The sequence below is a fragment of the Empidonax traillii genome, unplaced genomic scaffold, assembly GCF_003031625.1.
Source record: "Empidonax traillii isolate 1590-97213 ecotype Southwest subspecies unplaced genomic scaffold, ASM303162v1 scaffold24:size2376012, whole genome shotgun sequence".
NCBI lineage: Eukaryota > Metazoa > Chordata > Aves > Passeriformes > Tyrannidae > Empidonax > Empidonax traillii.
The window spans coordinates 1,686,179-1,707,044 of record NW_020955217.1 but is presented as its reverse complement, the minus strand read 5'-3'; the positions used below and the strand labels follow the sequence as shown (position 1 = coordinate 1,707,044).

The following is a 20,866-nucleotide window of genomic DNA, read 5'->3' as shown; positions in this document are numbered from 1 at the left end:
AGCTCAGCTACAAAAACTGTGTAAAATTTACCATGGATTTAGTATGCTATGCTTAGAGAAAAGTATTTTTAATGAGTTTAGAAATAACAGTAATATACATGTGTTCAAATGTTTTCTCAAAGTTTTCAAATCAGTGGTTTGGCTTTCATCCATAAAGTGTTATTGTTTTTGTTATGATGGTGGTATTATTTAAAGTTTCTACATTCTGATTTCTCTCAGTATTTAAATCACAGAAGGTTAATTAAAGGAGTTCTTTATTTTGCAATTGCTTGGGAATATTAACCTCACAAAGCCTGCGTTAAATCAGCGCAGTGACAGAATTGCATTTGCTTTATAAAATAACTCTACAAGAGCAAAGACAAAGCCTTTTATAGTTCAGTGCCATTAATTGCTTGGCATTTAGATATTGGCATAGGAGTCAATTAATTAGCTTGATAGTAAAACTATTGGAATGCAGGCTGATAAAAACTATTTTGTTGTAGGAGATTAGTGATCATAACTATTGTTGCTCCCCTTACCACTCTCCTTATTACTCAGTGATGGTTTTCTTTTAATGTTATTCTGAGAGCTAAATTAATATCCCAGAAATAATTTTATCTGTACCTTTGAAATTTAGCAGTAAGTTAAACAGAATAGTGAGTTTACCAAAAGATACCTGATCATGTAATAGTCATGTATTTTATGATTCGTTAATCTGATGGCTGTTCATAGACAAAGTCGTCTGCGTGAATGTTTTAGAATATAAAGGCACAAATCCTGTTATAAGGAAAACTCTACAATGCAAATAGAATAGCATTTAGAATTAAGTGATCATGTTGTAAAGTCTGAAAAGTACTAATTAATCTGTTTGGTAAGGGCTTTTTGGTGGGGTGTTGGGGTGGTTTTGGTTGTTTTTTTTGGTTTGGTTTGGTTTTGGTTTTGGCTTTTTGTTGTTTTGGTTTTTTTTAGTTCCATATGAGCAGTATATATTCCAGATTTTAGTGTTCTTGTAAATTACATCTTGTGGCCAGTTGCAATATAGCAGTATTCTCTTATGACCTTTGAATTAATATACATTGTTTTCCTCAGAGGTAAGAAAATAAGTTTGTTGATATTTCCTGGCATAAAATTTACCACTGCATTTTTCTGGCTGCCCGTGTTTTCTTTAATAATTGAAGATGTTCAGTGTACATATATTTAATTTTATTTTCTGTATTTTGCATTGGGATTTTGTTGTTGAGACAATGTATTATCTGAATATAGACCAGCATATATTTTATATGTATTCATTATCCTTTCCAGTATTTCCCTTTTACTGCTGCCTTCTCCTGCTGTAGTAGAATTTCAAAGAGATTTTGGAGTGTGCAGCTGAATTGGTACAGGGTGTTTTAGTTGTTGCAATCAGATACATACAACAAAGAATGAAACAGCAAATTGAAATAAATAAGATACCACTTAAAAAACAAGTTTACCTTTACACGTTGACAAAACTGTGTTTGGTGTTTATGTTGCGGGAGGTAGAACAACTGTTGGGCTTGGTGAGCTGTCCCTCAATAAATCAAGTTCTGTAAGAGCACAGTCTCTCTTCACGTCTTCCTCGTGCTTATCCCTGACTGCCAAAAAGCTGTCTTGGGTGTCTTCCACTTGCATGTTTTTAGGTAGAAGGCTAAATAATGTGTGTTTGGATTTTGAGTCTCTGCCTGCAGAATTCATGAAGATTGCCCTCTTTCACCCTCACAAAAAGGGAGAGGATTATTTTAATATAATAATGATAGGATTAATACATAAAGAGAGGTGACTTTTAATGAAAGTCACTCTGTTTTCGTTGCTGTATTAAAGACTATTCAGTGGTCTGGTCTCAGAGTTTTAAGTTTTCATCACTTCTTTCACTTGTTTACCACCCACTTACTCCCTCCTCCTGGCACTCCCAGCACCAGTCCAGTAGGGAATATTTTCTTTTGAGAAAACTGTGGTTGTGGTGATGGTGGTGAAGACTTTTCTACCTCAAAAGATTAAATAAATGGTTTGCTGCTGTTGGTTTAAACTGATGTGTTGTGCAGTCCATTGAATTGCTTCTGCCGGTGAGTGCTTGCTTTTGGAAATTATTGCTCTCTTTCCACTCCTTGGACTAAGATATTGTTCCATGTGGTGCGCAGGATTTGAATTTTTGCACAGATACTGTGTGTTTTCACAGACTGCAGAGAAAGAAAGGATGGTAATGCAACTAATTCTCTCCTTCCAGTAGTTCCAAATGTGACATACTAACCTTTTCACATACTGAAAAATTAAGTTAACGGAAACAGTAGACACCAGGTGAGAACACCTTCTTTACCAAGTTTGTTACAGACTTTTTTGTATCTGAGCTTTGGTTCCTTCTCCTATGATTGTACTGTGGATAAAATAGTAGGCAAATCTCCTTTCAGTCTTCATTTTGAAGAAACCTCCATGTGCGAGTATTAGGGAGTAAGTTAGCAGGTATCACTGGACTGTGATATAAATGTCTATAATGTAATATAGCTCTGTATTTGAGGGATGGAGAGTAGGAAACAAACCTCTCCATTGTTTTTTTTTTAAATGCAGCCTCGGTGGTGTTTTGCAGCCTTTCCTAACCAATTTGCGGGTTTTCATGAGCCTTCAGATGAAGTCCTGGCTTTACCTCGAAGCACACATACAGATGTGCCTCTAAGAAAACACTGAAGTAATGTCTCCCGGTCTCGACTGAGGAAGTCTCATCCTTGGGTACCTAGCTCTATTAGCCTAGAGGTAGCAGCTGCTCTCGGTGCAGCTTTTCTCTTTATTCGGTAAGCTGGCTTCAGGCTTTCAGCTCTGCTATAAGCTGCGGGCAGTGCTCTGACCTCATTTCTGCCAGCGAGCCGTATGCTTGGGAGAACTTCCTCGGCGGCGGCGGCAGGCAGTCTGGGGCAGGCTGCTGCCCTCTGGGGCACAGAGCCCCCAGCTCCCTGCTTCTGCAGCAGCCGAGTTGAAACGAATGGCAGGTTTTAAATCCTACCCCTCTCTCACCTTTTGCCGGGTTTAGCTGTTTCTTTGGGGTGCAGAGCTTGTTTCTTAGCACATATTTTCATCTCGGGTCTGCTGAAGTGATGCATTCCTCCTGGAGTTTTAGGAAGAACTAGTGTGGCAGGGCAGGATGCTGGATGGCACAAAATCTGTAAGCCATCACATGAACATGGTAGTCTGTCCCAAATGACTATAAAGAATAGGACATGCAAAGCTGGCCAGTCCTTTTTCTTAAAAAAAACCAAAACAAAACAAAAAACCCACACTTTTTTTTTTTTTGTATGTTTGTTCTGGTTTGTTTTAAATATAGCTTTGTCAGTGAAAGGATGGGTAGGGAGAGGAAGGAGGGGGTGTAGAAAATGAAAGCGTGGTTGGACTGTTGAGCCTTGTATAGTTTTTTAGGAAAAGTCCAAAAAGCTCTGTAAACCTGGGAAAATGCATGGAAATAAAATGCTCATTTTACCCCTCATTTCCAAGTTATATTTCTCAGATTACTTCGAATTCTCTCTCATCTCTTTATTTACAGTGAAACTTTACATCCACAGAACAAAAAACCTACTTTTTTTTGCCTGTAAAGGAAGAGCTGACAGCTGTTTATCAGGCTGTTCAGTGTGCAGCAGTCACATTTTAATATGAACATCAAACTCGCCTATTTTTCATGTGGCATGTTACAAGTATGACAGAAGAAAACCAGAAGAAATGTCTTGTTTCTGATTAAATCCGCTATTGATATGCTCTGTGATCCATGGAATGCAATAGTGGCGAAAGAGAATAGCGAGATAAGGGTTTCTGAGAATGATTTCATCTTGGAGCTCTTCCTGCATCACTTGCTTAATGTGGGTCCTGGAGGCCATATAGATGAGACACATGTGAAAATGGACTAGAGCATTTAGGAGGAGAGACCCTTCTGTCTTGTTAGTTGGCCTGGATTACCCAATATGTGATTCGAAGCTATGTTATCCAAACAAAAAATCTCCCTGTAAGATGTGGAGAGCTTTTTTTGACCCTATCTGTGTTTAAAATGTTTTCAGCATATTCTGAGGGAAAAACCTTCCATAGTTAGGTAGTCTGACTTTCTAATAACTTCTGGAGAATTTTGATGGACTGACCATTAGTAATATATTTGCTTACCTAAGTTACCTATCTTTTGCATCAACTGCTGCCTGCTACGTAAAGTATATTTTTTTTACTTCCTTCCCCAGTGTCTTATGGCTTAACTTGGATGTCATTCCATGATAACTGGGACCCTAAAGGAAGAAAATTATGTTCCCATTGTAAATTTTTTTTAAAAATTAGTTTAACAAAGTGCACCTAGGAAACAGTAAGTTTCAGAAAGCAATTGCAGGTATCTTTGAACGGAAGGTATTAATAACATTGAAGAAGACGAGGTGTGTTACTGACAATGACTGATCTACACTTGAGGCATCCAAACTGGCAGGTTTGCCAAATGTCTCCACATAAATGGTAGGATCTTCCTTTGAGGAGTTAGGTATGATTTCTGGATGAATTTCTCCTTTTGAAAAAAGAAGGGCTGTTTTGCTTTGGCATGTTTCTAAAGTTCTTCCCTCCCTCTAGTACGTGTAATGAAGATGAAGACCAAAACTAACTGGGTGAAGCAAAGTATCATCTTTGTTTCTGAGGACTTGTTCTTGCCCTGGCTTGACTGTGGGCAAACTATAACAACCTGAAAGAGGAACAGTCGCTGCTTGCAAGTCCCACTGAAGCAACAGTCAGCAAATGGCATCAGCCTGTTGGCTGCCGTACTTCGGGACAACTGCTTGCCTTGTCTCCATTCAGGTTTTTGTGGTAGAGGGTTGGCTTGAAATTATTTACGTACTCTGGTTGTGAACAGGGTTTATTCAGTTCATCACGTAAACACAGACTAGCGTGTTTAAGAGGATTACCAGACTGCATTGGTAATCCACCTCCGGTGGTTAGCACTCTCTTCTTTTTTGTTGGCGTAATAGGTGCTGGGACCTACAAAACAAATTTTTTCCTGAAATCACCTGTTCCTTCTCTGCAGTAAGAGACGTGCTTGCTGGTTTGTGCACAATGCTCTCCAGCTGCAAGATACGAATTTTCTTTTCTTCAAGGCTTTAGGTTTTCTTGTTTTATTGTTTTTTGTTTGTTTGTCTGTTTGTTTGTTTGTGGTTTTTGTTTTTTTTTTTCCATTTCTGATTCATAAAATTCAAGACACATATATATGCATTTCTTCTTGACCCAGGATCTTCTGCAAGAGTCCATCTACAAACTGCAGGACTTCTGCAGACAATCTGTCCAGGATCCAAGCAAACCTCTCTGCTCTTTTGTCCCTAGTGGATCGGTCCCCAGAGGGCTGCTTGCATGAGACTCAGTGTTGCCTATGCCTGTGGGCACAACATTTTTTATGAGCGCAGCCTTACCTACAGTATTCCTCTAACAGGTTGGCTGTCCTTTGTTGTCAGTTTTGTGCTGCCAGAGAGTAAACAACTTGGTAGGTGACATGTTAGGTATTAGGGTTGGGATAGAAGTTGGCTGTTTAGGGATATGCCACCATTCTGGTAAGTAATTTTTTTCTTTATTGTAGCCTTTTTGTGCAGAAGGTGCAAATAGTGGAAATGTAATTGATATGTATTTATCTACACAGAATGAACAATGATGCTTGGTTAAGTCATAACAAGGAATGTCCTTCTATAGCCCCTAACATATCACTTGGCTTCTTTATGTTCAATAGTATTCTGTCATAGATGAGTAAAATAATCTTGTATTGTAGGGCTGTGCACTCCTCTTACTGCTATACTGGGTCCTGACTTCCATTCTCAAGTAGTCTGGGGACAGGGGGAAATTTGCTTTCGACTTTGCTCTTGTCACATTGCTGTAGAATTTGCTGCTCTCACACTTGAAGTCTTCTAAGGATCAACCCAATGAATCAAGAACATAAGCTAAAATAGTTTTTAATGAGTTTTTCAAGTTGAAGTCTAGCATATTATTTTCAATAAATTATTTTCTTTCTATTTAACCATCATGGTACTTATCTTCCTGGGTGGTCATGTTATCCCTCTGAAACTCACTGCAGCAGAAGCAGATGAAGCCTGAATGATATTTCTCACCCAGCCCTTCTTTATATGTGGTTTTCCCTCAAACAGTAATATTTTCCCTATGCCTTCATTTTCCATTAAAAATAATCTAAGCTATTTATAATTAGATCTAATCTTCTTCAGCAGAACTTATAACAAATGTGCATTTCATCTACATGGTTTCCAGCATTATCAAGACTATATTCATTCACATTTGCAGAGAATACGTCAGTGTGGACAGGCTTGCTTGTTTTAGCATAGGACCAGCCAGAGCATGAAAGCATGACACTAGTTAGCATTGCACACGAAAAAGGGAAAAGGTCGTTTGTCAGTGGCCTACTCCAAAGTGGTCTCAGTGTAGTTGACTGCTGGAAGTGTGGAGCCAGGCTCATGGCTGGCTGCTGCTGAAGGAGGACGATTTCCTTCCTTTCTTGCTCACCCAGCCCTTCCCGACGACAGTTCTACTCAGTAACCAGTGATAAAGCTGGGGGGAGTTACTTACCTGGCAAGTTTTAACAAACTTAACACCACTTAACAAAATGGTCTAATAAAGACCACTGATACAAAGTAAGGAATGTGTGTCCAGATGGAAGAATTGTGGGAGGCAGGAATAAGGAGCCTTTGACTTTATTGTGGGCCAGTGCATAGGCTCACTCAGTTGCTTTAAACCTCTCTGGTAGTGAAATCCCATACCAGAATTAGAGACTTTGAAAGTCTGTAAGATGAATACAGTAGCAAAGACTAAGAGGGAAAAAATACCCCATTTCCTCCCTTACTCCTCAGACTTCACAAATCTAGAGCTCCATATACCACAATTTGCAGAACAAGCTAAAAGTGTATGTGACTAGGAGGAGAATAACTAGTCCTGCCTCTGTGGGTGATAAGCAGTTTGTTGCTGTTATTATTATTACCACACAAATGTAATAATTGTATATGGATAGATTTCTGAACAGCTTTCCCAATACATGGGGTTTAGACTGCGTCTAATACTTTTTTCCCTACCTGTTTCACAGTATAAATGTATTTTGAAAAGTGTGAAAAAGTCTAAACATCAGCTATTTTGAGTATATGTTTATGACTTGCAGATTATTTGTCCTTGTGCTTTTCTAAAATCTGATGGAGGAAACCCTGATTTTAGTTATTTTATAACTTTGTTGACAGTTTGTGCTGTAACAGCTATGATATGATTGGGTTTGTGCCAAGTTGGGAAGTTCTGAGTGGAAACTTGTAGCCTTCTGTTTATAAAAGCCTGGATTTCTCTCTGACATACATGAATTTTCTGTGATTCATAAAAAATCATAAGCTTTGCTTTGAAAGCCAGTGTTAGTGATGGATGAAATACTGGGAGTCAAATGAAAAAGAATGAGGAATCCCAGTATCAATGGGGAACTCCTCAGCCGTGACTTAGAACAACACATGGTAACATGTTCCTCTTCCCCTCATGTTCCCTCTGTTCAGTGCCCGATAAATCCATTCCTAGATGCTAAAAAGAAAAATGACCTTTCAAAGCTGCAGGTGAGAATTGCCAATTCCACGCATTTCTTCCGTGACAGATAATTTGCCCTAACGCTTCTGTCCTTATTTCTTATTTATCTCTCAAAATCTGTTGTAGCTATTCTGTAATTTGCTGTATGTTAACAAAATTTCCAAATGCGTAACTGAAGAAAGGCAGTAGGGATTTTCTCTCTTCTGTTTTTCAGTGAAAATGATACTAAGCACTATTTTGGTTATGAAGCCAACCTCTTAGTGAAATATGCTATTATTTAATCATTATGTTTAGTATATAAATGGACTGTTTTTATTGGACAATGCATATGTATAAACACATAAAATTATACACACAGTCCCATGCATATTTCATCTGGGAGATTCCCATGCTTGCAGCTTACTGAGAGCAAACTGATTCTTTACTTCTCAAGAGCTGCTTTCCAAGTTTTCAGTGATCCACATATCTACACAGCTTCACGGAGAATGTAAGAACGAGTTTGTGATCTCAGTCCCATTTGGAATGCACAGGTGCCTGCATCATTAACAAATGCTCATTTCTGTGTGTTTCCAAACCTCATCTAGAATAGAGCAAATGGATTTGACTTTTTTCCACAGTCAGAAAAAGACTATGAAAATGGTGCATTTAAAAAGACAAAGGATGTCATGTATGAAGTTTTTAATGTGCTCTTCAGTGAGAGGAAAGACATTTCATACATCGTCTTCAAATACTCGGGTAAAAGCAAATTCCATTCAACCTGCAGTATTTCTCATGAGAAAGCATGCTGTCTTTACCCTCTCCTGCACCAGTGTCCCTGGAAATTTCAGTAGGAAGTAAGGTTAAAATCTTGTAAACCTGTGGGAAAAAATGCTTAATACTTCATAAGGAAGTTATAGCTCCTGATTTTTCAAAATATAAAACATGTTTTGCTTCCCAGCAAAATCCTGTAGTGTCTGGGAAAAGGAACAATTGTGTTTCTACAAGGACATCCCCTAAACTGAATATTCCATTTATCCTTTTTCACCACTCTTGGTATTTCTGCGTGGTTTTGTTGTTGTTGTTGTTTTGACAAGTGGTTTTAATTTGGTATATTTTTTTAAGAATTAGGAAGAACGACATTGCATGCTGAACTGGAAGTTGAAATCTGGGGTTGCCAAGTTTATTATGAATGCCTGTGCAGTGACAGCCCCCAGCATGCGTGAGCGTGGTGTGTGTGTGTGTGTGTATGTGTGCCTGTGCGTTTTTAAATAAAAAGGAAAGCAGAGGTTTGCTCATTTGTTTGCCTATTGTGAAGCTGTCCTGCACCTTTCTACTCCTTTGTACTGGGGTGAAGGCTGCTGAATGGAGGCCTTGTGCCATTTGTTGATTTTAAACCTCACTGTTAATCCACAGGAACCTGCTGGTGTGCGCAGCAGGAGAGCTGTGTGACAAGTGGAAATCTGGGCGGGGGGGAGTGTGGGGGGTCACAGGGGATAATAATCATTCAGCCATCAGCCTTTGTCACCCTTAAGCCTAATTGTTACCCTCTGCTGGTAACCACATTGAAGTGCTGGCCTTTTAAGTGTTTCTTGATTTTACTTGGCACAGGCTTAGGGATAGGATCATTTATTGCTGGGTTTATATCGTATCAGGTTTGTTGGGGTTTGTTTTATTAGCCCCATTGAATTTTCTACATCCCTTGAAATAATTTGGGAGAGTCCCAGATGGGTGGAAGGGGCTGAATGGAGATGGTACAGTTGTTAACAAATTTCTCTCTGTCAGAAGCTGGGCTAAAACCAGAGACAGAAAGCTTTCCTGCTCTGCCAACCAGCTGCCTCCTGGAGTCTCTGCATGAGCTGCAGCTGTGGCTGTGGGCACTGGGCTGCCTGAGCAGCCCCACACACGCAGCAGCAAGGTGATAGTGGGGTGGGGCAGAGGACAGCTTACCCTGCCCCTTCTGCCTGTAGCACCCACCTGCTTTAGGTATGCCTGAAAAACTGAAGGTCTGAGGGTGGCTGAAGCAAACTGAACTGGTAGTAAACTCGTGAAGGGGAGAGGAGAATTAAACAATTTTAAAACAACAAAGAAAAAGGTGAGATATCTTTTCTAGCAGTCAGGAACTGGTTCTTCAACTTTCCCTGCCAGTAACACATGCTGAAGTCAGTACTGTGCTCTCTGTTGTTTTCCTTGAAGAAGTTGCTGTAGAAGCTGCTATAGTAGCTAAAATCAAGCCTGAATTAAGGCTTTGCAATGGGCAACTATTTCTGTGTGTGAAGTAAGTTTGTGTGAGGATGGGGGGTGGCACACGGGAGGTTGTTTTGTTGCTCCCCCCCCCCCCCCCCCCCCGTGTGTGGTGGGTGTTGTGCTAGGCCCTTACCTAAGACTGCATGGGCTCGTGGAGGGAGGAAAATCTCCAGATTACTGACACAGGCTTTGGATCTATTCTTGATCAAATACACTTGCCTTCTAACCCTTCAGATGCAGCATGCCTCCAGCACATGTAGTGGCTGCATTGTGTGCTACGACCCGATAGCCAGTGTTTGAAAGTTGCGCCAGTAGCAGCGATGGTAAATCCAGGGTTGTTACAGGAGTGTGATTACACAGCGTGATTGCAATCTTATTTTCAAGTCTAGTCTTCCACCTGGCTCAGTACTTCATCAAAACGCCTAAGAATGCGTCTCAGAGTAGGATGAATGTTTGTGCTTGCTACTTATTCTTTTACAGTAAAAGGGAGTTGTTTATTTAAGAGGTTTGGTTTTGTGTGTTTCCCCGTGTTCCAGGGGTATGATTCCCTGCTGGATGTTGGCATTTACAAACAGCATATGTCATAGTGGTACCTGTGTGGGCTTGATATTTCTATCAAAAAGCTTTAACTAGTAAAAACTTCTGACCAAAGAAACCATCATCACTCAGCTGCTATATTTTCACCCTTCTGTGATGTGCATTTAGTTGTAATTACTAAGTCAAATTAATAATTCTTTTACAACTGTTATTGCAGGACATGTCTCAGGAAGGCTATGGAACCAGATCTCAACCCCCTATGGCACCAGGAAAGCCTAACCACGAAGACTTGAATCTAATCCAGCAAGAAAGACCGTCAAGCTTACCAGTAAGAAAATAATGTTTGTTTCAGTATTTTAAAATGAAGGCACTTTATGTAGCATTTCATTGTATCTAGGATGAGCAGATGAGAAATACTGAAGGAAGAAATACTAAACAAAGTGGATGAAAAATTGTTTTTAAAAATGTGAGAACAGACAGCTTGAAATGAGTGGACTTTGCTTAGTCTTGTTCTGGTTCAAAACAGCACTATTTATGTACATGCATGTTCTGTGCTTGTGCACATGTATATTTGTATAGAGGAAATTGATTGATTTTTTTTAGCTTTAGGAATTCCATACTTGCACAAACCAATCTGGTGAGGAGGAGGCTTTTTTTCTGTGCCCTTTTCAAATGTTTTCTGTAGATTCTGGTTTAGAATACTGTAACCAGAAGTTATGTGCTCTAAACCCTGAGCATCAGTAATGAGATTGGCATGTCAATTCTGCCACTATCAATTACTACAGAAATGTAGAAACAGGAATGACAGTGATACTTGGGCTAGGTTGATCTTTTGGTTAGGAGATTATTTTGTACTAATATTTCTTAGTTTTTCTGAGCTCTACACATTCTGCTGTGGGGGAAAGAGCACAAAGGAATATACTTTGTGAAGACATTCCAGCTACTTGCATTTTTTAAGGTCTTATTTCACTATAGCAGACAAAGTACTCAGCCTTGTCTTTGTGTGCCCCTTGTGGTTTGGGGATTTTCTTGTTTGTCAATAGTAAACCAGTATGAATTTAAACCAACTAGAATATGTTCAGCTTAAATAATGAAACTATATAAACTTTATAAACTATGTGCTCTGGCTTGGAATAATATATCATAAGCATATAGGATATTTCCTGCAGTTCAGTGGATATGTATTCATTTGCAGTTGGCAGAGGGATCTCTCTGAAGAGTTTACCATATTAAGATACCAAATGTATTTGTGAAATCTGGTATTATGTTGTATATTTTACCTCTGGCACATGGCACAATTGTAAATCCCTAAAAATAGGGAAATAAACACAGTATTTCAGAGTTACATCTTTGGCACCTAGGAGAGTGTATGTGCTACAAATTCTTTACATGACATTTGAGACATGCATATCTCAGGAGAAGCTATGGAAACTGGTGTAACAGGAGATACCAATTTGCTTTGAACCTAGTATTAATTTGACAGGTTTTGGGGAACCCTTTTTTAAACAGACTAATTTCTCTGAACAGGTCTCAGAAATGAATGCTGGCATTTACCTTAAAAATAGTAGCTACTGTGGACATTGAACTATTTTGGCAACAACTACCTAGTTTAAAAAGCAGAGATATTAAGAGACTTGTAACCTCCCAGTTTTTCATGAACAGTGTTTATTAGGGTAAGGAGAAGTAAAATTATTTATCAACTGATGTTCTGCTCATTTGCCTGTGTTTTTTCTCAAATAATTGTCCTACTTTTAATTCATGCTCTGTCCTGCCTACCTCCAGCATTATGATATCTGAGCAGAGTATTGGCTATTATCTGTGTCCCCGAGTGTTTGGTATATTTAGTATCTCATAATTATTCTAGGTATGGGTAAGCTGGTAGTATTAATAGTGAATGTTAACCATTTTGGCCACATAGCTTAAACTCTTCAGTTGATCCCAAATGCTGTTATTGAGACACTTCGTTACTGAAAAGCATTGATGCATAACCATAGAACACTTTATATACTCCAAAGCCCTGCTGTTTTCATATGGAAGGGAATGGAGGATATTACAATTTTGTATTTTGTTTTGGTTTTGGTGTGGGATTTTTGTTTGTTTGTTTTCTTTTTCAATCAAAAAACAACTTCAGTCCTTTGTATATAGAGACAAAGGCTTTTTTGATCATGTCAGGAAACACCCAGTCACCTTACATCCAAGGAAGATGTCTTAGAAATTAGGAATAATCTGTACATTCAGAATATGGTGAACATGATAAAAGCTTAATATAAATCTATTTTGGGTGATGACTTGACCATTTATGTACATGGTGGTTTTTCCCTGAAACAGGAGAGTTCTGTATTCTGTTTTGGACTGCCTATGAAAACCCTTGATCACTATCCCTTGTTTAGCATTCCTAGTTAGCTTCATTTTGGCATACTAAATATGGCTTCTTAAGCTTGTTTTCAAGGTTATGTGGTTCTTCAGGGTAGTAATCAGTAAGTTGTCTTTGAACAGTGAAGCTTGAAGTTGTAGCAGTGGTGTTAGGCTTTTAATAAAATTTAGTTATGTTTTGTTTCATGGTATTCTGGTATTTATACTCTTTGCCCGTTATCTTTTTATTTCTTAAGGGCATTGTGTAAAATCACAGCAGCTACATAGCAAGCTTATACAAGTGTCAAAAACCAACAAAAGAGATGTAATAGTAAATGGTGAATGGTTTTCTCTGATGTGGCTTTGAAAAAAGAGTTTCCCTTTGATAGATTCGAAGAGGAGCTGGCCACTTTCTGCAGCACTGAATGCTGGCTTGTGTCACCCTTTGGGGGGAGTTTTTCAGCAGGTTTGTGACACAGTAAGCGCAGCTAAACAGCTCAATAGTTGTTCCGTTTCCTTCACACATTGTATATAAAAGTCCTGGCATGAATGTTCCCATAAAGTTCAAAGCGGACGAATTTGTAATGTGGGTCGGTAACAAATGGCTACAAACAAAATATGGCTTTATTAGCTACTTCTAATGGCCTGTCAGATTCTATACAATGCTTGCTTTCCTTCTCCTAACTGCTCTGATATCTGGAGGGTTTGACCTGTGGGTCTCTGACCATGTGGAGTCACTGAGAGCCCAAATGAAAAGTTGCACAGAATAGTGCTCCAAGCACTTTTGTTGGGGTCACAATTAGAAGGAAATCTCAAGCCTCTGAGAAAACATGGGACTTAGGTAGTCTGTGAAGGAAAGGAAGTCATAAACAGAAACTGTTCTCTATTAGAGTAGAGGAATAAAGGGGAAGAGGCCTTGAATGAAATTGTCTGGAGAACAGCTACTACAGAACATATTTATCAAGACTTAAGGGATAATAGTAAAATACACATTTCTGCTATTGTGAGAAAGCTAGAGCAGACTTACAGGAAAAAACTTCCAAATGATATATCTGCAGATTTGTTGTTGCAGTAAAGGAGCTTGTGTCAGCAGTAGGCTGTGTGTATCTATGAAGACTAATCCTTTATTTTGTCTTTAATGAGTACGTTTGTAATTGTTCACATTGGATTGTGTTGATAGAGTGAGGAGCAGAAAACATAAATTATTTTTTTTATTGGTATGAGTATTAAAGTAATTTCAGATAGGCATTGGTGTTTTTACTATTACTTTATTTTCTTTTAATAAGGCCTGTTTTTTTTTTCCCCCATTGTGCTTGTGTGAGGTATGAGGTTGAATAGTCTATCCAAGGTTGCCATGCTTTTGAAAGACAGGTTTCTGTTAATTTTTGTTGTTGTTGTTGTTGTTGCAACCTACAGGTAATGTTCTGCAGCTGCTTTGAGCCATTTAAAGCCAGGGCAGCTGCAGTCCTGCCGTGTGCCCCACATCTCTGCTGTCCCATCTCTTCCACTCTCTCTCCTGGGACTGGCCAGTGGATTTGACTTGGGGAACTGAACCAGATGAGAAAAAAAACTCTGTTTCTGGATTAGTTTTTGACTGAATCACTGTGCAATTGTGTGGGCATCAGTGGTACCTCAGAAGAGGAGATGGGAATCAGAAGCTGTGATGGGAAAGGGGACATGGGGATAGCAACAGCTTTGATTTTAGCCACAGCCTAAAGGACTGTATGATCTTGCTGGAAGGGTTTAAGATGCTGTCATCCTGTCAGCTGAGACATGGTGGCACTGCAGATCCCAGTGTTCACAATTGGGCCCTGCAGCAGGCGTAGAGCCACAGACAGACAGAAGACAGTTCACTTCTTGTAAGGTAAGTTTTCTGCCAGTTCCCATTCCTAAGCTGTTTAATGCCATGCAATCAGTGAGTGTAAGCGTGGAGGGGTGAACATGCAGGGCTGGAGGCCGTAGTCAAGGTGGGCTTGTGCTGGTCTTCACCTGCATCCATGTAAAACTGTAGGGAAAATGTGGCGTTAGTCTTATAACTTAGGTTTATCTTGTGCTTACAGGAGGTCATCCAGTCTTGAAGGGGGAAGGTTGTATCTGGATTTGAGGAAATCACTATTCTACTAGATCATTCAGAATTCTGAGTTTATGGATTCATTCTGTGACATCACTTGGACTTTCCATGGAGGCAGAGCAATTCCTAAGCAAAACAAAATAGTAGGCAGCAGTGAAGGTAGAATGCTTGTGCAGTGCTGTGACCTGAGAAGTTTGGTTGTGGTTCTACAACCTCTGTAGTTGTCTGAGCTTCAGTGCCAAGCAGATAAATTTTTTAAGATATCAGTTGCCCAGTTTCATTATGCTTGGCACTGTGGAAAACAGCACATCAGCAATCCCTTCCTGATTTTATTAAATGCTTCACAGTTCTGTTTTACCTCATTTTAATGAGCCCTGAAAGATGTTTAGGTGCTGGACAGTTTTTCCTCTGGTTGGCACACCTTTTTTGTTATAGAAGGAGGGTACTAAATTAGATTTCTGAGGACCTCTGTTGAGAACTAGTAGTAAACTAAATTAAAAATTAGATATAATAGGCTCATGGAGCATCATAATTTCTTATGGATCTCAACAGGTGTAGGTTATGAGGAAGATACATGGGATGGTTTGGGAGTCCACATTCTGTGTCTCACTTCTAGAATATGAAGTAGCCAGGAAACCCATCTCAAAATGCAGCACTCCCCAAACAATTAAACATTAATGGCTGAAGTCAACAGACAGGAAAACACTTCCCAGCATTACTTGAGCAACTGTGGTTTAGACTTAGCAAGAGGTAACTCTTCTTTTCTCAGAGATTAAACTACTGGGACGAGGGACTCTGGTGACATTTATACTCAGCTTAATCCAGTAAGCACTGATCATGATCAGGGTTGTGGATGCTACCATAATGTAAATATTGATGACCACTGTAGCCCTTCTGGTAAGGACAAACCAGTACTAAAAGGGAACATAATGCAGCCACCCTCCTTTTTTTGTAATCCTTGTTGAATTCTTTGCAGGTAAGCAAATTAGAAATCCTGATCTAAATTAAGTGCTATTTTTAAAATACAGACTATTGCTTGTGATTTGAGAAAAAAGAGGGAAAAAAAATCTGTAAATGGATTCTTTGTAATTCTTGGGAGGCAAACGCTGTTGCCAGTTGATAAATGCATGTAGTACATGATAGCAAATCTGTCCTCTAGTTATTCGCGTCTCTGCCTGAAAATATCTGTTTGGGAGTATATTAAGCCATGAACAAGAAAGAAATGCGAGTATATAATATTTGTGAATTAAATTGTCCATTGTTTTTACATCAAGTAGGATAAAACTGGTGTGCCTCTTTCCCACTTTTCTTTCTCTTTTCTGCAATGTTGTAAAATAACTGAATGATCTTGTTTTCCTTTGTTTGGGTCAAGAAATTTTAGCTGAAAATTGTTACTCTGTGAAAGAAGATTATTGACTCAACAAGCCTTCAATTTTCAGTGAATAACACTCCCACCCTCTAGCTTCAGGAACATGTGGTGCATGCATTCTATTTTAAAGTACAGACTGTAATTTAAAACTGAGGCAGTTTGATGCCCCACTGAACTTTGTTTAAGCCTGGAATAAAAGGAAAAAAGCTTCAAGTTGCAAAGAAGTGACTAAGCTATCTCAAAGGCTTTTCTTAGCCTTTATGCACAGAGTTGGAAGAAGCTGCTATTTTTTCCAAGTCATTTTAATTCTGAATCAAGTGCAGTTGCTAGGGTTTTGTTTTTTTTTTTTTTCTTGACACTTTTTGTAATAAACCTGTTGCTAGAACCAGTTTAACACCACACATATGTATAGAGACATCAAGTGTATGTATTTCTGTGTGTTTCTGAGGTGCCAAACATGCTCTGTAGTTGCTGCGGGTGCACATACGGATTCCTTATGTGGCCTCCCATTTGTGTCCTGCTGTCAGTCAGAATATTGGGTCAAATCCAGCGCTAGCCACTGCAGCACCATTGACATCAGTGATGTTACTGGGGGCATAAACCTTGTGTGTGTCATTGAAAATCCTAGCCCACTAAGCGTTCATGCACACTTTACATTTGACTTCAGTTAAACCAGGATTTCACATAGGGTGATCAAAGTGATTCATTGTCCTAGAGTCAACTTCTAAATTATGTCCCATTTTTGGGGAAAAGTACAATTAAAGTAGTACAGAGCAGCCCTGGGCATAAACTGAAACACTGAAACCAAAATTGTAGATGTTTGAATTAAGTATTCTTATATTAATTTTAATATTGGTAGTGTGAAGAGAAGGTCCTGTTGTTATTAATTTGTGTTTTGTGCTTTACAGAATTACTTGGTTTTGCTTGATAAATTGATCATATTTATTTAAAAAAGCAGTTTTAGGTTGTTATTGAAGTATAAAAAGTAATTTCACTAAGTACTGTAAAAAAATACTTGGCTATTCATCACTTTTTCTAGCTTAAAATACTTTACCTTTACAATGTTTACAATATCCCTGTAATAACTAAATTCCTAATTCATGATCCAAAAAAATTTACAAATTCAAAAAAGGAATATTTAGTCTGACCTCTACATGAAACTTATATGGGAAATCTGCTAAGGAATTACAGATCCCAGTAGTGGTTAAGGTTGCAAAAACTTGTATTCCAATAGGCCAATGTTGTCCTAAGTGGAATACTGGAAGTATTGCTAGCTTTTTTTTCTAAAAGTGCTTTAGAAGCTATGAGTGTTTACGTCATATACGTCCAAATACCGGAATACTATTGGTGTTCAATCAGAAATTTGAGAAACTAGATTTAATTTGTGTGGTTGAAGCATTTAATTTTTTATTTCCTGAGAGGCAAGCCGAAAGCCCCCAAGGTTACTTTAATATGCAAGGCCGTAAACTGTGGTAGCATGGGTGTCTCTGCATGCATGGCTCAGATGTACCTGCTGCAGAGTCAGTAACTAGACTAGCTGTCCTTTTATTCTGCCTAAATTTCCAAGTCAGTGCCTTTAGGTTCTGCATTTGGAAATCTATCTCTAAAATGGCAGGCTTTTTTTTTATTTGGGGATTATTTTTTATTGTTTGAACATTTTACTTAATGTGTGTACGTACGTATATAGTATATAAAAGCGTGCATGTCTTATCTGCTTGGTTATTTGTAAATTTTGAGTTGATAGCATACTATAAATTCCAAAGCTTAATATATTCACTGGTGCATGTCTTTGTTCATGCCTGTGTGAACATTGGGATTACGACGCAGAAAGTAAGACAAAGAAGTATTACTCACTTGAATACCATTTCAGGAAGTACCTGAGACACTGTAAATGTTTTTTCTTTCTTTTATTTTTACCACAAGTACTCCTGTAAGATAGGATTTTTTTTTCCCCTCAAATGACTCCTTTACTTGTGCTTACCAATGCTTGTGAAGTATGACCTCAGCTAAACACAGTAACTCACTCTGACCAGCAGCATCTGAAGCCTAGCAGTAGATGCCTTTTCTTTTTCTTCCTCCACCCACTCCTGTTTGCTGGGAATGTGTTGGTTTCTGGTGCTATTGTTGCAGCTTTCATGTTTAAAAAAAAAAAAAAAAAGTTCCCAGTCTTTGATGTGAAGCTTACTCCTGAGTGGTGCTGGTCAGCTGCTGTTTCTGTGTGAGCAGATGTTTGTGCAGTCACGGTCAATAGTGTTAAGATTAGGCCAGGTTTCACAGTGCTTTGTGTGATTGTTTATGGTGTGTCCATAATTGCTGGGGATTTTAGGTGCCATCACAGTGTAAATTGGAAGTATTTGTAATGTGCTATTTGTTTCATAGGACCATGAATATCATGATAAAGTCAGTCCTGCAGTGCGAGTGTTTTAATTTTTTTTTTTTTTTTTTGGTTGGTGTGGGGTTTTTTGTTGGTTTGAGGTTTGGTTTTGTTTTGGGGGGTGATGGGGGTGGTGTGACGGTTTTTTGAGGTTTGAAACAGGCTTTTAAATTTCTCTCAAATGTGTTTTCTTTAAACCTAATGTCTTGTGCTTCTTAGACCTCTCAAACATTCTTTCCTTTGCTGGAGCCATACATCTCAGGTTCACTATGAAGTCTTCTCTTGAGAAGACCACAATGAAATGTGGTGGGTTTTTTATAGAATCTGTGCTATATTGGGCTGTATGTGACAAGTGCTTCTGAAGTGTGTTTCATATAGATAGGTTTCCATTATCTATTTACCTTTTAAAAATATATATATTTACACACACTTATAATGAGGGGGCTTCTGCCTTTGGAAGGCACTTTTATTTTAACCCACTGCATCAATTCTTTAACAACATGCAGATTATACTGTGCCATTTCCCACACAATTCCAAACACAGTTCTGCTTCTACAGGACTTTATAAAGATGGTCCTATTTGAACTGGCAATTTAATTTTGGAGGATGAAGCTTCATAGTGTGTTGAAATTGAGACAGAAAAGCTGATAATGCCAGGAAAACGCTACTTTCAGTTCCCAGTATTTAGGCTTTTGATCTCTCATTCTGTGCAGACAATTGTCGATAACCCTTTTAATCATCTTAACCTGTTGAAATGAGACTTACTGTGCTAAATTAGAATTAGGACCTGAATTTTGTGGCACATTTGAATAATTGCATTAGTATAGGAAAATACGCCATTCTGGATCATTTGTTTCATATCACAATTAAATGGCATGAATTTATAACAATGCGTGGTGTTGGCTTTGGTGGTTTTATTTTGTTTTGGTTTGTTTTTTCCCTTCAAGGCAGAGGTTCACTTAATAGTTTATCTTCCACCTTCCTGTTGAAGTTATCATTTTGGAAAGTAATATAAAGATAAGCACATATGAGCATTTGTATTTATGTTTGCAGGTAGTAATACATTATGCATCAGTCAGCTTTAGTAAGGTTTGCTGAATACACAGTAGCGGACTTAGTTCAAAGAACAAAGCTTGTTTCATGACATCGAATAAGGCCTAGATTCACGTGTACATCTACAGTATCACAGATGATGAAATTTCCCAATGCATTTTGCACAAAAGGTAATGACAAGAATCTAAAATATTATTGTTTCTTAAACTACAAACTATACAATAGCCAGTTCTTGCTTTTGAAAAGTATGGAAATAAAGGAACTGGAAGTGATCTGAAATTTTTAGACTAACTTGTTACAATCAAAATAACTTAGTAAGATTAAATAGGTAGATAAAATGGTGTATGGATTAAATACAGACATTGACCCTAGTGAACTAATTAATTATGGCATGGGACAAAACTTCATGGAAACTATTATCTTTTCGTTTTAGACTTTTATAACTGAAAGCCTTACCAGTTTTTTCTTACAATACTCCGCTGCAGAGTGGAGATGGAAGAAAAACTCCAGATAATCTCTTTTCTTTATTTAACTTAGAGTTCATGTCAAAATTTTAATAATAGGGCTTAGTGAAAGCTTCGTAAGAACCCAATTTTTTCCATCGTGTTTGTTGTATCATAATAATCATGCCTGCATGAAAATGGGAAAAAAGTAAAGTTGAGTGCAATTTTCAGCACAGCTCTTCAGAATTTTTTGAAACAAGGCTGTAAAATTTTAAATCTATGGGTTTTGTTGTTGGGCTGGGGAGGTCAGCTGGGTTCTTTTTTGTTTCATTTTATCTTTTTAAGTAACACCTCATAGTTTCATTTGGATTCTCTTACAGTCCATTTTCTCTCAGTCTGAATTAATTCCTTTCCTTTGCTTTTCTTGTGCCCTTAAAGAAGACTTAAGGAGACTTCAGGTACACGCCAGTGGTGTTTTTTAATGACTGCTGATCCTTCCTGCATAGCTCGTTAGACATTTTGCCCCATTAGAAATCACAGTAACAGCATTTTTCTTCCTGTTCTGAGGTATGACAAAATACAGGGATTTTTTTTGGCTCTGTAAGTCTTTGGCTGCTTCTGGCCAGAGGGTTGGTTATTCCACTGCTGAGACCACAGCTCAGTGTGAGAGGGGCCATTCAGGCTACCTAGAGGTTGTCTTTCTCTTCTACAAAGAACCAGAGGTTATATATCAGATCCTGTGAAATGCTGAGAAATGCACCTATGCATGTACTTGCATATACCTACAAACATTTTAGCTCTTTAGTTTTTGCTGGTTAGAAGCAGTGATTTCTAGTGCTTGCTTTTTAATGCTTATATTCGCACTAGTACAGCTCAGACTGAAGTCAGTCCTGTAAGTTCTTCAC

The 20,866-nt window shown here is 38.5% G+C and overlaps 1 protein-coding gene across 9 annotated transcripts in view; it reads left to right on the top strand.

Moving 5' to 3' along the window:
- ARID1B (AT-rich interaction domain 1B) overlaps positions 1-20,866 on the top strand; it is a 325,355-nt gene that overhangs the window by 88,488 nt on the left and 216,001 nt on the right. For all 9 annotated transcript variants that reach the window (XM_027905010.1, XM_027905001.1, XM_027905021.1 and 6 more), the window contains exon 4: positions 10,517-10,627. In XM_027905010.1, the coding sequence (XP_027760811.1) occupies positions 10,517-10,627 (111 nt within the window). The remainder of the gene's footprint in view (positions 1-10,516; positions 10,628-20,866) is intronic.